The following is a 15,696-nucleotide window of genomic DNA, read 5'->3' as shown; positions in this document are numbered from 1 at the left end:
ACCCATCGCGATTTATAACACATAATTTACAAGAAACCTTTTTACAGCAAAAACATTATCGGAGTCACAATAACTCTTAGTTTAGACAATTGTGTAAATTAAGAAAGTAATTAAATTTTGGAAATAATATAGGGTCACTTTATAACTTCCTAGGAATATATAAAAACTTTTTAAAATTTGATTTTTAACCTTGATAAATGGTTGAAGATGTCATTTTTTTGCATAGATATTGCATTTTTTACAAATAAAAGTTTTTAATGCAGATTTTCTCCTTATGAAAAACTATCCCACGATAAGTATACAACACATGAGTTGAAATTGAAAAGAATATATAATTTTAGGAAAGTCAGATGAAAGGTATAGTACTTTCCTTAACATCTATAGAATAGAGGTAATTTGTAGAATCATCCAAATAGTTAACAAGATTTTTCCAAAAATCAAAGTCATATTATCGATTAGCAATATTTGCATCCTAGACATATTGATGAGACGAAAAATAAAAGGATAATAAAAAGACGTATATAAATTAAATTTTTTGGGAAGGTTTCTCCGGGATATATAGTGAAAAACTACGAAAACTATATTTGGAGTCCAAAGTTAACATAGAAAATGAAGCATGCTGTTGGAGCTTGCTTTAGCAGATTGGAAGAATCTATCATTTATTTTAAATTACTATATAGTATGTATTAGGATTTAGTTAATATTTTATAGGATAAAAAAAATTTTATTTTTAAAAACTTAGGCATTATTATCTTGGAATAAAATATTTAATCTATCTATCATCCGAGTCATTTTATCTTTATTAAATAGCTGCAATATAAATTTTAACCCATCGTTTTAGTCAAGTTTTGACAAAAATATAAGAAATCTTTCATAAAAACTATTCATGCCGACAGCCGAGGATAATCGAGCCAAATGCACATAAATGAGAAAATGGTGGGTGAGGGGGGGGGGGGGTGAAAAATTTACTTGGAGGGCGCAGCCTCCACAGTTTGCTTCTTAATAATGTCTATTGTAAGCTGTATTATATTATATACCAACTTTCCCCATAAATGATTGCCCATCATTGAAATTTTAAACATAAAATTCTATTTAATTAAACATTTATTTTCTTATTAATGAAATATTTTATCCCCCCCCCCTCCCCGTGATTTTAATCTTATAATATAAACTAGAGTTCTGCATACTTCAATTCCAATCATTTTGGACAAGATTGGACCTGGAAAATATAAAAAATTGATTTGTTATTCCTAAATGATTTTAGTGATTATCTTCAAAAATAACCAAAAAAATTGTTTATTATTCCTTTCAAAGGGCCTATAATTTTTCGACTTTGAAAAAAATTAGGATCGGATGTATTTCTAAATTAAAATTTGGGATAGGAACGAGCCCTGATTTTTGAAAAAAAGCCTCGAATCGAGTAGAACCTGGAAAAAAAAATGTCCGATGCAAAAATAAATAACTTTTTATCAAGAATAAGAAAATATTACAAAATATTCCTTCAAAAGGGTCAATTAAATTTGAAAAGAATCACGTAACTAGTCTAGTTGAATGGTTCGATTTTTAAAAACGGCAAACCCAATATTTTAGTCAAAAATTATTACGCAAGCCTGGAGATTTTACTCAATGGCAGAAAGGTTTGGAGATCTGTCATCGAAATCTCGAGGCCTGCGCAATATTATTTTAACTAAACTCTTAATTTAAAATAGCTAGAGCCGTTCAACAACACTACGCGAAATTATAAACTGGGTTTAAATCCAAACATTAAATTAATTTGAGGTCGGTTACCTGTGAACAAAAAATTAATCAGAGCGCCGCCGTATTTCATTTTACTCGATTGTCCTAAACGATGAATAAAGCCAAGATACGAGATTGGATGCGCGATAAACAAGTTAAATTCCATATAATTTTTTTAAAGTCGTTGAGAATCTATTATCCAGTATCAAACTCAATTTAGGGAAGGAAAAAAAATCGTTAATACATTCACGCGAGAATATAAATACATTTTCATTTTAGTATATGGATATGAGATTGAAGGAATAATTTTTTTTAAAAAAAAATCAACTTCATAGGCCGTGGAGATTTTTAGTTTTACACTTCTTTAATCAAAACAAAGGTATATATAAAAGTTAATATTTGGTTTTTAAAAAAAAGGAAAATCAAACGCGTAAATAAAGATATAAATTTTATTTTTTTAAATATTTATAAATATAAAATTGATATGGATAAAAGATTAGATAAATTTTAATTTCCCATTTATTTTTTCACCTGCTTTTAAATATGGCGTTTTAATTATTTTTTAGTTTACCCATATTATATATGTAGAGGTTATTATTTTAAAAAAATAGTTAGTTGCTTATTTTAAATTTGTATTAATAGATGTAACTCAAAATAATAATAAAAAATTACAATTTAATATATTGAATGCTGGACAAAAAAATCCTTGATAAAATTTACATCAAAGATATTTCAAATCATTTAGAGTAAATCCTAAGCGACAATTAAAAATGTATTTGCTCAAGAATTTTAAATATTTTGTTGTATTTGAGCATTTTTCCAGTGTTTTTTTGTGCGAACACCATGATATAAGATTGTTTTTTAACAAGTATATGAACAATTTTTTCGTATATTACTATTCCGATTGATGTTTAAAAAATAATTATATTTGGTTGGTTACGAAACTTGTGATGTTATTAATGGAATTTGACCATGATATTGTTAGTAAAAATAGGTATCGTTTAAAATAATATTCACTTTTCAGATATTGGGAGATTTAGGATTACACAAGACTGGGTGCTAATGGTATAAATATCAGAGAAATGCTGAGGTACCATTTGCAGGGCACGACCTGTAATTTTTTTTAAAAAAAAATATTTTCGGCCCGGCAGGGTATTTAAAAATTTTTTTAAGGTCAGCCCGGATAGCCGGGCTTGCAAGTCTCTGATATATATATTATTGGCTAAAAAATACAATTTAAGATCACATACCCCTTGGGATCTATCAATTTATTGCAGTTATGTTAGAAATATTGTTTCGCAGATCCTTGATAAAAGAAAAAATTTTGGTGTGTGTAATATTATAAAATAAGTATGAAACATCTTGCTACATTTTTTTTAAAAAAGTAGAAAATAATTATATCAAGGGAGAGCTAATTGGTTAAAGTTTTTTTTAAAAATAAATAAATGTTAAGATTCAAAAGAATATTGTGCGATTCTGTTAAATGGAGTAGGGAGAAAGGAATATTAAAAAAATTAATTGAAACAAAGCTCTGGCGAGGCGTTAAATGATGATTATTACAATTTTTATTTTTTAAATGACTACCGTAAAATTGATGGAAGAGGAGTTAAAATATAACATTAGTAGAGTAATGTTATTTAGAGTTTGACTACAAAAATAAAAACTTGTTTTCATAAAAGTAAATAATTAATAATACAAAAATTGTGTTTTCTGATAGCTGGTGGTCATTAGGTTGAGTGCTAATCGAATGTAGAGTTGGTGGTACGATTCCCGGTGGGGCCCATTTTTAACTAATTCTAGGGTATTTCTGTGCTACCGAGTTAGTATCAGATATGAGTTAGGGCATAATTTGGGGTAAGGGAGCACCCTTAAAAAAAAGTTTAAAAAATTTGGTCTTTTGCTCAAACAACGACCCAAGCTCTAAATATAATAACCCATATTAATAATCAAAGTGCAATGAAAATAATTTTTTTAAAAATACTAAGGAGACTTGATATTGAAAGGGAACTCGAATATATAGAAAATATAGCGTATTTATTAAAAAAATAAATGTGTATACCACGAAATGAAAAATATATTATATTTTAATCTTGTATTTCAAAATCGGCAAATGGTATTAAATATCATAATTATAATGTGGCTCAATCAAAGAAAGCCGCTTAAATACTCTTAAGATAATTTGTCACGAGGTATTATAAAAATGATTAAATTATAATATTAAAATTTAGAATATTATAATATAAAAACGATTGCGATTGTAATTAAAAATATATATGTTTTTGGGCGAATAAAAAAATAATAAGATTTGAGAATATTCCAAAGAAAATAAATAATTTATTTTAAGCTCATAAAATCAGTGTATAATAAAATAATCATATATAAAGAGGCCCTCAAGAGATAGAGAGCATTGGGTCCAAAAAAAGCAACAAAAATACATTAGCATAAGTATATTAGAAAGCAGTTTTGATTCTTTTTTTCTGCTATGATAGGTTAGCGATATCGCAATCAAAATCATCGGCGAATTTATTCTCAACTTATGCTTCGTATAGTAAGCTTTTTGGGGATAAAAATCGGGATATGTTAAACGACTCGCTTAACATTCTTCAAGCTATTTTTTAACTCGTTTTTTTCTAAATTTGTTGCTAACTTATTTCAAGATTGTAAAGAGTGAAATCTTGGTATAACTAACATATCGCAATGCTTTTAATAAATCTCAGATACTTGTAGGCCCTAAAAAATTTGGGTCGTACTTGAAAATATATAAAATTAAAAACCCCTTACAATATTTTTTTTACAAAAATGGGAATCAATCAGATAACTCATATAAAATTTATTTGTTCTACAAATTTTTAAAGTTAGGCGGGTGGATTAAAAATATTTTTAAAACGGGCAGGTAAATTTTAAAATAGCAGAAGGGGTTTATATTTATTTTAAAAAATTGATTCCATAATATTACAAATTTATAATAAAAATATATTAAAATTTATACTTTTATCAAATATGAACTATATATTTTATATTAGAAAAAACTAAAAATTAGATTATTTTTTGCAGGCTAAAAATAAGCTAAAAAGCTCAAATAGAAAAATTATCCAGCTATAGTATAAATCTTCCCTTCCTTTTTTAAAATCTAAGGAAATATTTAAGATGCTATATGTTTATACCATTTTAATAATAATTTATCTACATTTTCTTGGTGTTAGTTTTTTTAGAGACAATTTGTAATCAAAATGTATTCACTTCCAGCTACCCCCCCCCCCCCCATTAGTTTGGGGAGCCGCTATATCGCTAACACTTAGGTAAAAGTATTAGATATCAAGGTCTAGAGCAAATATCTGGTGAAGTTGTGATCCTAAGATATCTGAAAGTTTTGAATTTAATATTTGATATATAGAGAAAAAATATTTGAAAATGCTAATTTTGTAAATGAATTATTAAAATAAATGAGAAAAAAACCTCAAGACGATCTCTATATTTGTAACCCATTTAATAATACCATCTTCAGTAATGTGAAGGTCTTAAAAAAATACCCTAATATAAGTCTCATTATTCTATTTTATGACTATTTACAAGAACATCTTGATAATAAACAAAACACGGTGATCCGCAATTGCAACACAGTTCTATAAGGCACAAGAAAATTTGAGTTATTATTTAAATTTTACCAATATCGTCTTTGAATTCTATTATATTTATAGAGAGAATAAAATTATATATTGATAGTTAAAAAAAATATCTATGTGTCAATTATGTAAAAAAAAATTTTATAAGATTTTAGGCAAACGGAAACACTTTCAATGAAAGTTTTATTTAATTATACATTATACCAAGCATCTATATTACCCGAAAGGGAGACCTATTCGTATAATGAAAATAGTTTTCAACAATATTTAAAATCTATCAAATTGCCTTAAACTCAATTCCTTATATTGTCTATCCGGGAAATTCGCTTCTGCGTTTTATTAGATAAAAAATCATCAGTAAAAAAATCAACTTTATATTAGTGTTGTTAAACGGCTCGATTTGAGCCGATGTAAAACAGCTTACTCCATATCCGGAATAATATTACGCAAGCCTGAAAATTTTGCTCATAGATGGCACAAAGGTCCAGACATCAATTGGCGGAATCTGGAGGCTTAGGCAATATTTTTCTGGCTAAAATATTGAATTCAGCCGTTTTTAAAAATAGGCTCAAAACGAGCCGTTTAACAACACTACTTTATATTATCGTTTATGTCTAAAAAAAGTGCAATACAATATATAATAATACAATTTTTTTGTGCTTTTGTGTAAATTTGTATTTATTACTAACTATTATATAATGGTATTACTAAAATTCAAATACTAAAAAACGCAAAGATACTGTGATATATTATGACAGAAATCGTTTTGGCAGAAAAAAAAATTGATTTTTCACAATTAAATTATAATTATGAGGATTTATTTTACTATTGTAAAAAAATAAAACACCATATCCACCATATTTCCCAGATTATTTAAATAAAAACTTACAAAAGTTTAAATTTAGGTGAGGTCCAAACTCAAGAGATATAAAATGTATACATATATTAACCATGCTTGCCCGAATAAGTAGATCTTGCATTAATTGTTTTTGCGCGGGTTTAAATATGTCAATAGCTACAATGTAATACCATTACATTAACAATTTGGGAAACATTAAAAAATTATATTTTATAAAAAGATAAGTGTTTTATTTAATAGTTGGTTGCTGATATATTTTTTTAAGTTTAGAATCAATAAGATTTTTCAAGCTCTTAAATCTAAAATTTGATCAGATATAGGATAAGATAATTATTATTAATGTCTCTATTAGGTATAGCATGTATTTTTTCAATAAATATTTCCTATTTTATTAAAATGAGAATAAGTAATTAAAAATTTTCTGTCATTTATTTAAATATAAATATTCAACAATTGAATAAAAAGAGTATTGTTTCAAATTTTATAAGCAGCTTAATTTGGCTTTAGTTTTGCAATTTTTGTGTAAAATAATAAAATCAGCGTAAGAGGAGTGTTTACCCAATGTGTCAAAATTTATACATAATATTGTTTACGTAAAAGATCTTAAAAGTAAATATAAAACATATATAAAAAGAAAATAAAAGGGTGAAAAGTGACTTTGAAAATGATATTAGAAATGTGCTTCAAATAAATTCGAAAGAATTTGCCTAAAAAAATATAAGGAGAATAGATTATGTTTTTATTTGTTAAATATATTAAGATTGGTTTGTTTTTATATTTACGATAAATACTAGGGTAATAGCGAAAAGTACAAGAGGGGGGGGGGGCAAGAAAAAAATGGTGGAAACAAAAATCTCAAAAGAAAAAACTTAAAAAGAAAAAACTATTGAAAAAAAATATTTAGGAATAAAAAATTGTGGGATTTTTCTTATACTATATTTTAAAAGAAAAAATAATACAAAGTGTAACAAAAAACAAATGTTTTTTTAAGTAATGGTTTCATTTACTATATAACCGAAAATTTCCAGATTTATAAAAAAAATTTAAATTATTATTTTGAATAATATACCATTAAAATTTTTTTAAAACTCTTCTTCGATGGTTCATATTAAAAATAAAGAACAGGGTAGGTATAGGTATATATTTAAATGTCCAAGAAATGCCTGTGCATAATAAAATATTACAACCGTAACAACGTAGAGTCCCTCTTTCCGCCATTCACTTGCAATGTTCAAAGTAACTAGATAATATTTTTGAAGGTTGGAATAATAGATTCTACTAGTCTTGTAAAAAGGCCCGATTTGGGTCAATTAGCAAAATCTCCAGGTTTACTTAATATTATTTTGATTAAAAACTTTATCGGGCCATAAGAAACACTAAATTCTACCATATTGTAGGTCACACGCACGTATGGAAGCTAATTTTAATAATCTACTTTAAAAATCTGGTGGAAGAATATATCCAATAAAACTATTTCAAAATTTTTATAGGCCATCGGAGAACATATGCTTGGCAATTATCTTAGTCTGGGATCTGAATCAAACCTTTCTGGTATTTTATAAGGAATCTGAACCAAACTTGAACGTTAGATTTTTTATCTAAACCTGAATATTCGAGCCTCATTTTTGTGCTTATAAAATAATGTGAAAATTACTAGTTTATTGCTAAAATTCTAATTAATATCCAAATTGTTTTAAAGATTATAATCATCAATTTTTATTAATAAGCATCAGTCACAATTTTTATAAACTTTTTTATAATGCCATTTTACATGAATGATTTTTATTTATTTTTAATTTTTATAGTTAGTGGATTTAAAATATTAATGATTGCGATACAACTATTAAAGGATACCATGGATCGAATCTTGAGGGTCATATAAAAAGAAACCACCTTCTAGAACTTGATAAAATTAACGAAATAAAAAAATTAAGATGTCAAGCCATCATCAGAGAGGCATTGAAAGAACAAACATTATCAGTAAAACTGAATAAAAATAAAATAATTGATGATTGCATCGAGTTGATCACTCTTAATGGCACTCAAAAATCAATAGCGACTTTAAATAATTCATGATCCTATTTTACAAGGCATGGATAATATTAAAATGAGTTCTGGAAATATTCAATCTACTGTTGCAGAATTAATCTTGAATATTCGGAAAAATCTAATCAAATAAATAAACTCATTATCTCTAAAAATTGACTGTTACTTGTCTAGACAAATCCATTATTTTGATTAATCTTCAATACATTCAAAAAGCAAAATTGTTCTGAGAACACTTACAATGAAAGAAATTATTGAACGGCCTACTTCAATTCTAATGATATTTCTATAATCATAAATGTACCTGATGAATTAACAATCAATCTTAATGATACAATATTATAAATGTAAGATGTACTTCCCACCCATAACCTATAACTTGTGATAGAATGCATTAAATAATTACTCAGTTTCTTATACCATTATTTATATTTGTACTGCCTGCAAGAAACTAAAGACTAAATAGATATCAGTAATTCTAAAAAAATATTAATTAATTGTCACAGATTATTAACAATTCATGACATGCTGGAGATATAATTTTGGAATTAGGATTAAACCTAATTTTACCGTTTTGGAATGGGAAGCAATTATAGAGTAAATAAATATCCTAAAACCAATTTAAATATACAATAAAATTACTACTTGAGCAGCTAGCTTGGTGACTTGTATTGAATATGCCTAAAAACTTAACTAGAATTCTAATTTACATCACCTTTGCATGGTTCATTAATAGATACAATAAAATTTAGAGAAGCACTTTAACCAAGAATGCCCTTTTAATCATGCATATTTCTAGATTTAATGTATATTTTTTAATAATTTTATTTTACCATATATATTTTTTTATCTATTCAAAAAAATTAATAAGATTTTTTTAATGATATTTTTAATTTTTATTACATATATCAAATGCTTCTAAATGAAGAAGAAATTTTTTTTAAAAAAATATTTACCTCATCATAATAATAATTTCTAATTTAAAATAAATCAACAAATAGTCATCCTAAAAAAATTTCCTACACTTTATTTAGATTATATTTTTGTTGCAATTATAATTTCTTTTTAACAATACAGATTTTTCCCCCTCAGTTTTTTATTTTTAAGTTACTTTTTCCTTCAGATTTATTTACCCATGGCTAAAAGGCATTTTTTTTAGATCACGCCGGCCTCTGTTGCAGCCCATATTTTCAAAAATGTTTATAAGAAAGATCTCAAATTTAAAATATTTATTTTATTCGCTATTTTAATGTTATGAAATAAATTTAAATATTCTCCAATAACTTTGATAATTTAATAGTGCTTATCTATTTTATTTTATTACAAAACATTATAAGAAAATGAATAGTAAATATTAACCTCCTATTTTTTAAAAAACTTAATTCTTATTTTTTAAATTTCATTTTATAAAAGTGATATTCAATTAGACAAAAAAAGAAAGAATAAGAAGAAAAAAAACATAATATTTTTTAGGTCAAGGGTCGGGTTTATATTTTATTGATGATATCACAGCAGGCCCAGCACTGCAGGACTCTAGTTAAAGTCCTCTAACATCGAGAGGGAGGGGATACAAATATATTTATCATTAAAATATCAAGGGTAGGTATATTCTTACCTTAGTCAGCATACATAGAAAAGTGCCATTTTATATTGTAATTATCAGGGGACCTCAGCGTGATTAAAATAGGAGGGATCTAGAGGGCATTGATCAGTCATAAAATAAACATTTTTGTAGCTAAGATTTATGCTTTATAACGTAGCTGTTATGTTTGAGTAACTTTAAGAAGTGATTTTTTAAATCAGGTAACAAAGCCCTGTAATATTTTTTGATAAAAATTTTTTTTAAATGAAACTAGTTACTTTTGAATAGTAACTTTAAACTATCCTACAACCAAAAGAAACAAAATTTAATTGCATGGGGAAAAAATAATTGTAAAATATTCTTTAATTTATATAAAAATATTGTCTTATATCAATAATGTATTTAAGATATAATTTGAATATTAAAATGTTTAAACTTACAAATCAAAAGCCCCAAAGTGAAAATAAACCAAGCCTATGCCATAGAGAAATATCGGGTCCTTTGTATAAAAACATAAAACAAAAACATATAGGAGAGTAACAAAATGAATAAATTTAATTCTTTATACTAAGAGCAAGACAATAATTAGATGAAATCTTGGCAATTGAAAAAAAAATAATGACAAATATTTTTTTAATTATTAGAATGAAATCTTTTGGTATAAAATATTTTGTGATTTTAATTTTATTATTGATAAGGGTCATTTCATGTCAAATAAAGCAAAAGAAATGAGATAATCGAGCGTCTTTTTGCAATTTTGATAAAGGTTTGAGGGCACGTCATATGTTCTAGTTATATTGCAAATTTTCCAACTTACTTGAATGCCATTTAATCTCATTAGCAATAATATTACTTGAGATAATGTGGATTAAAGGTACAAAAATCGGCTTTAAATAATTAGGTTTTAATTAAGAACTAAATTTGTTCGAATATTAAATCTAGTATTAATAACTGCGTAATTAATATTGATAATTATAAGGAAAACGTCGAAATTAGTTTTATGTTTAAATATGGGTCATCTTATGGTTAGTAGAAAATTTAAAATTAATATTTCGATATGAATATGAGCCACCATTTTTAATTTTTTTCGTAGCGTATCTGGGTAGTTATTTAAAAAAATATCGCTATATGTACAAAGAAAAATATAGATGACGCTATATATGAACGCTTCGTAATAATAGGTTTTAATGATTTTAAGGCATTATAATTGATTTAAAAGTAATATCATGCATATTAATAATAAATTATTTTGCCATTAAATAAATTTTATAAAGAATTTTCATTTAAATATACATATTATTTTTAAATTAATTATATTGTCTTAAAATAGTTTTAAACAATAAAGAACCTTGCGATAACACATTTTATATAGCGTCATTAATGTGTCTTTTTTATACATTACTAGGTATATTTTTTGAAAAAAATAAGCAGTCGCGCTATTTATTAAATATATGTAAACGAATAAAAAAATTGGAGCTTTTATTCATTTCGAAATATTATTTTTTAATTTTTAACTGGACATAAAATGACCCATATTTAAAAAAATGTTTAATTTATAAGTTTCCCTCATAATTATAAATTATTGACTTAGATATTCATATTAAATTTAATATTCGAACTAATTTAGTTTTTAATTAAAAAACTAATTATTTAACATCGGGAACGGATTTAAAAAAAAGTCAATTTTTATATCTTCACTCCCCAATTGTTCGGGTAATATCATTGTTAATGGGATAATTTTTCATAATTAGTATAACTAGGCTAGGACATATATGATATGCCTATAAAAAATTTTCGATATTGAAAGAGGTGGACTATGAGGTGTTTGATTTGTGACGGAATGACCCCTAATCAAAAATAGGCAAATTTTATAGAACAAAATATCAAATTAATTGTTTAAATATTCGGGCTGTACCGATATTAAATATCGGTATAGGATAGGCACCTATGACTTTAAGAAGGAATATCGAAGGCAGATATTTTTCAAAAATTTAACGATACCAATTTCATGTAAATTTTTCATTTTATATACATATTTTTTTTATCATTTTTATCTATCTTTGAACTAATTTCCCTTTCTCGTAATAAATATTCATATCTCCAATAAAAAAATATTTCAAATAAAAATGTTTAATGTTTTTTATAAGTAAAATATATTAATAAACTAATATAAAAAAATTACCCAAAATTTTTATTTGTCTATTGATTAAACCATTGTTTTTATTAAGAAAAAATTTATAATAAATAAAATCCATTGAAAAAATTTATAATATATAAAATATTGAAGATATTTATTATCATATAAACATGACATGAGTGCTGTTATCTTTAAAGAAAAATATCCAATATTATAATTTTAATTATTTTGTATTTCATTATTATAATATTTTATCAATTGATGTTTATATTTAATTTGATTTTTATTCAAATAAAGATACATAGTTTGTTATACAGAAAATTTATAATGAATATATAGTGTGCTAGCAAAATTATACTAATTTATATTAAGCTAAAATAGATAAGTGAAAATTGTGATCATCAAAAATTAATAAGGAACTATATGTATAATTAATCTAGGACTCTAAAATATGACATTGACTTTATATCTTATAAATAAAAAGCTTTCTACAAATTTAAATATTAAAACTTGATTTTTAAGAGCCAGGATAAGTGAATATTCTAATTAAAACCCTTTTTTGTTTGAAATAAATATCGTTAAATATCGATCAGATAGTGAAAAATGATCAGTGCAGCCCAAAAAAAAATAATATTATTTTTTTAAATATAAAAACTAAAAAACAAAATTATAATGTTATACTTTCCAAAACAGTTTTTCTTGTGCATAATAACGTTGATAAGCAGATAGGGCTATTATTTATTAATACAATATATAAATGTAAATAAATTTATAAGATTATAAAATAAAATTGGAAATAAAATGCTATATCATATTTAAAATTTATGATAATGCTAACAAAAATAGAATTAGGAAGCAAAATAAAATATCAAGGATTAATTAAACCCTACATATATTTGAATAACAATATAAAAAAAACTAAAATGGGTTATTACTAGATCTGATTAATAAAAAAAATAGTCATTAGATTTTTTTTAAATATGTTTTATCCACAAGAAATAATATATTTTTAATTAATAAAAAAATATATATGCAATATTAGCATTCCAGTGCCAATAAAAATTATTTGAAGAAAATAAAAGCAATAAATAAATATTCCAATTATTTTAAATTTATTAGTGTGCCTCACAATTATATTGAAATTGTAACCAACAAATTTTAATAGTAAACATATACTGTAAACTACATTGAAACTAATATAACTAAAAAATTATTCATTAGCATCTCTATATAGAGGTGATAACTAATTTAAAAAATTAAAAATACAACTAAAAATTTTGTATAAAATTGTAATAATTTAGGTTAAATAAGTATTTATAAGTATATATAAAATTTAATTTTTATAAAATTCAAATGATTGTTGTTTTTGTTGATTCATACCATTCAAGAAATATTGATTACAAATGTTAAAAATGATTAAGTCCCAGAAATATTTCTGAACATTTTTTAATTACTATAATTATATTTTAGATAATTTTTCTATCATACATATAAAAAGGTCATATTCAGGTGCACTATAAAACAATAGTATAAATATTTCCAATACTCAACTTACTTGATCATAGAGGTCACCATAAAGGGATGACCATTTTATAGTTACTGTAGATATTATAACATAACCAAAACTTCTTAAGTATTGATTACTGCAATTTATTTACTAATAAACTATTTATAAAACAATATTAATATTTATTTGTTCTTGTAAACCATAATTGTTAGTTAGTAATTAGAGAATATATATGTGAAAACAACTTACCTTGAGGATATTGCTCTATAAGCAAATTTAAATGTCCTAAATGATAAAATATTGATGTTTCTTTTGTGGCATTTAATTCACTGATTTCATAATTTGAATCAGATTTTAACAATGATGTATTTTTTTTCCAAAACAAAATCGTTTCATATTGTTCTATTCCCTTAAAAAGGTAAAGATAATAACAGTATTTATATTTAAATTTTAGTATTACTTTTGATATAAGATTAAGATGATATTCGTGTGCTTTTTCTTTAAATTTAAACATTCCATATAAACGACTATCGAAATTTTTTAAAAAAGAAAAAATTTATGTGGGATTCTACCTATCATATTGATTAATTAACTCTTTTTCTTCTTTTGAAAGCCTAGAACTTCTATTTATCATTTTGGAAATATAATGAATGTATGTTATATACACTCATCCTTATTATTGTGTGCTAAATATCACAAACATATTTCCATACTAGTAAATAGGCACATGTAGGTACCAAAGACAAAATTCCTTAGAAGATGGGGGAAAAATTAAGTAGTAAATCTCGAGAAGAAAAATTAATAAAAAATTTAATCAATAACAAAAAAAAGCGAAAGAAGAAAGATACAAGTAGAAGTAATGTAAGTAAATCCAAGTTTTTAGGGAACGTTTCCGGAATCACCGTTCCCATTCTATAATTTTCCCCAAGTTTCGTTTCCTAAAGGTGTCCAAAAGGTTTCGTTCAATATCCCTATTAATCTATAGATTGTTGTGCAATACATTTTTTTTTAAAAAAAACCTAAAAGTGTAATTTCTATATTAAAATTTATGTACTTAAAGTACTATAGTTAAAATTTATATTAATAATAATTAAGTTGACAATGCCAAGAATAATATTATAAATACTATATTTAAATTATCCTAAAAATCAGTGATATTATATTCATTTTTGAAAAAGAGATTGATATTAACCTTATTATACGAGGGGCCAAGTTATAGTATATTATAACATTGTCGGTTCAATAGCTCATGTGAGCTTTCTAAATCAGCCTTATTGGAAGAATTTTTAGGGAGTGGTAGGAAAGTTATTTCAAGGCAATGTGTCATGTAGGCAGCGTTTACATGACAGGATTTCCACTGGATGCAAACCCCCCTTCAAAAACATTTGCCTACCCCTCTACAAAATTCTCTCCATCTTTGGCGGCGGTGTCTCCTTAATATTATTTTCGCCTTTTAAATTTATTGATACTCCTTTCAGAGAATTTATAAAGGATAACTTAAATTAATCTATCTCTACTACCAACTATCGATATTTTGTGAATATAAAGAATTTATTTTTTAGATAATAAATTCAATTAAAACCTCCATTATTTACAATGAATTAATTCTTATTATGAGTTTGCTGAAATATCTAAACCTTTTAAATTACATTTAAAAAGATAGAAGAAAGTTTTATTTGGAAAACAATGTATGATTATTTGCAATATATAGATTTGGTCGATGAATTGTATGATAATAATTCTATAATAAAAGTATTAATTTTTTCAGCAATAAATTTTGTCCTATTTCATCTCAAAATTTAATAGATAACCTCCCAAAAAATTTATCCTACCCCCATTAAAGTAGCCTACCTCCTACCCCCCTCAAAAAATAGGATGCTAACTGTTCCTACCCCTCCCGCTCATGTAGACGCTGCATGTAGGCAATTTTGTTTGAAGTTACCTTATACACAGCTCGATTTTTAAAAAAGGTTAACCCAAGATTTTGGCCAAAAAATATTAAGCAAGGGTGGAGATTTTGCTCATAGGTGGCAGAAATGTTTTGGGCATCTATTAAGGAAATCCTGAGACTTGCATAGTATTTTTTGGCCAAATATTGGATTGGCCGTTTTTAAAATTAAAGAACATCATTAAAATATTTTATGAAAAAAAGCATCAATGGCGATTATTTAGTGATTTATCTTTATTTTATATTAATATGGCATG

At 25.0% G+C, this 15,696-nt stretch overlaps 1 protein-coding gene across 3 annotated transcripts in view; it reads right to left on the bottom strand.

Moving 5' to 3' along the window:
• LOC135924960 (lysine-specific demethylase 6A-like) overlaps positions 1-14,121 on the bottom strand; it is a 47,529-nt gene extending 33,408 nt beyond the window's left edge. For all 3 annotated transcript variants that reach the window (XM_065460094.1, XM_065460096.1, XM_065460097.1), the window contains exons 1-5: positions 14,064-14,121; positions 13,952-14,018; positions 13,741-13,900; positions 12,666-12,715; positions 10,288-10,346 (exon numbers count right to left, since the gene is read on the bottom strand). In XM_065460094.1, coding sequence (XP_065316166.1) covers positions 10,288-10,346; positions 12,666-12,715; positions 13,741-13,900; positions 13,952-14,005 — 323 coding nt within the window. In that variant the 5' untranslated portion in view covers positions 14,006-14,018; positions 14,064-14,121. The remainder of the gene's footprint in view (positions 1-10,287; positions 10,347-12,665; positions 12,716-13,740; positions 13,901-13,951; positions 14,019-14,063) is intronic.
• Positions 14,122-15,696: the final 1,575 nt, after the last annotated feature.

Source organism: Gordionus sp. m RMFG-2023, chromosome 2 (assembly GCF_954871325.1).
Source record: "Gordionus sp. m RMFG-2023 chromosome 2, tfGorSpeb1-WG-v2, whole genome shotgun sequence".
In the NCBI taxonomy this organism is placed as follows: domain Eukaryota; kingdom Metazoa; phylum Nematomorpha; class Gordioida; order Chordodea; family Parachordodidae; genus Gordionus; species Gordionus sp. m RMFG-2023.
This window is presented reverse-complemented; position numbering and strand designations above follow the sequence as displayed.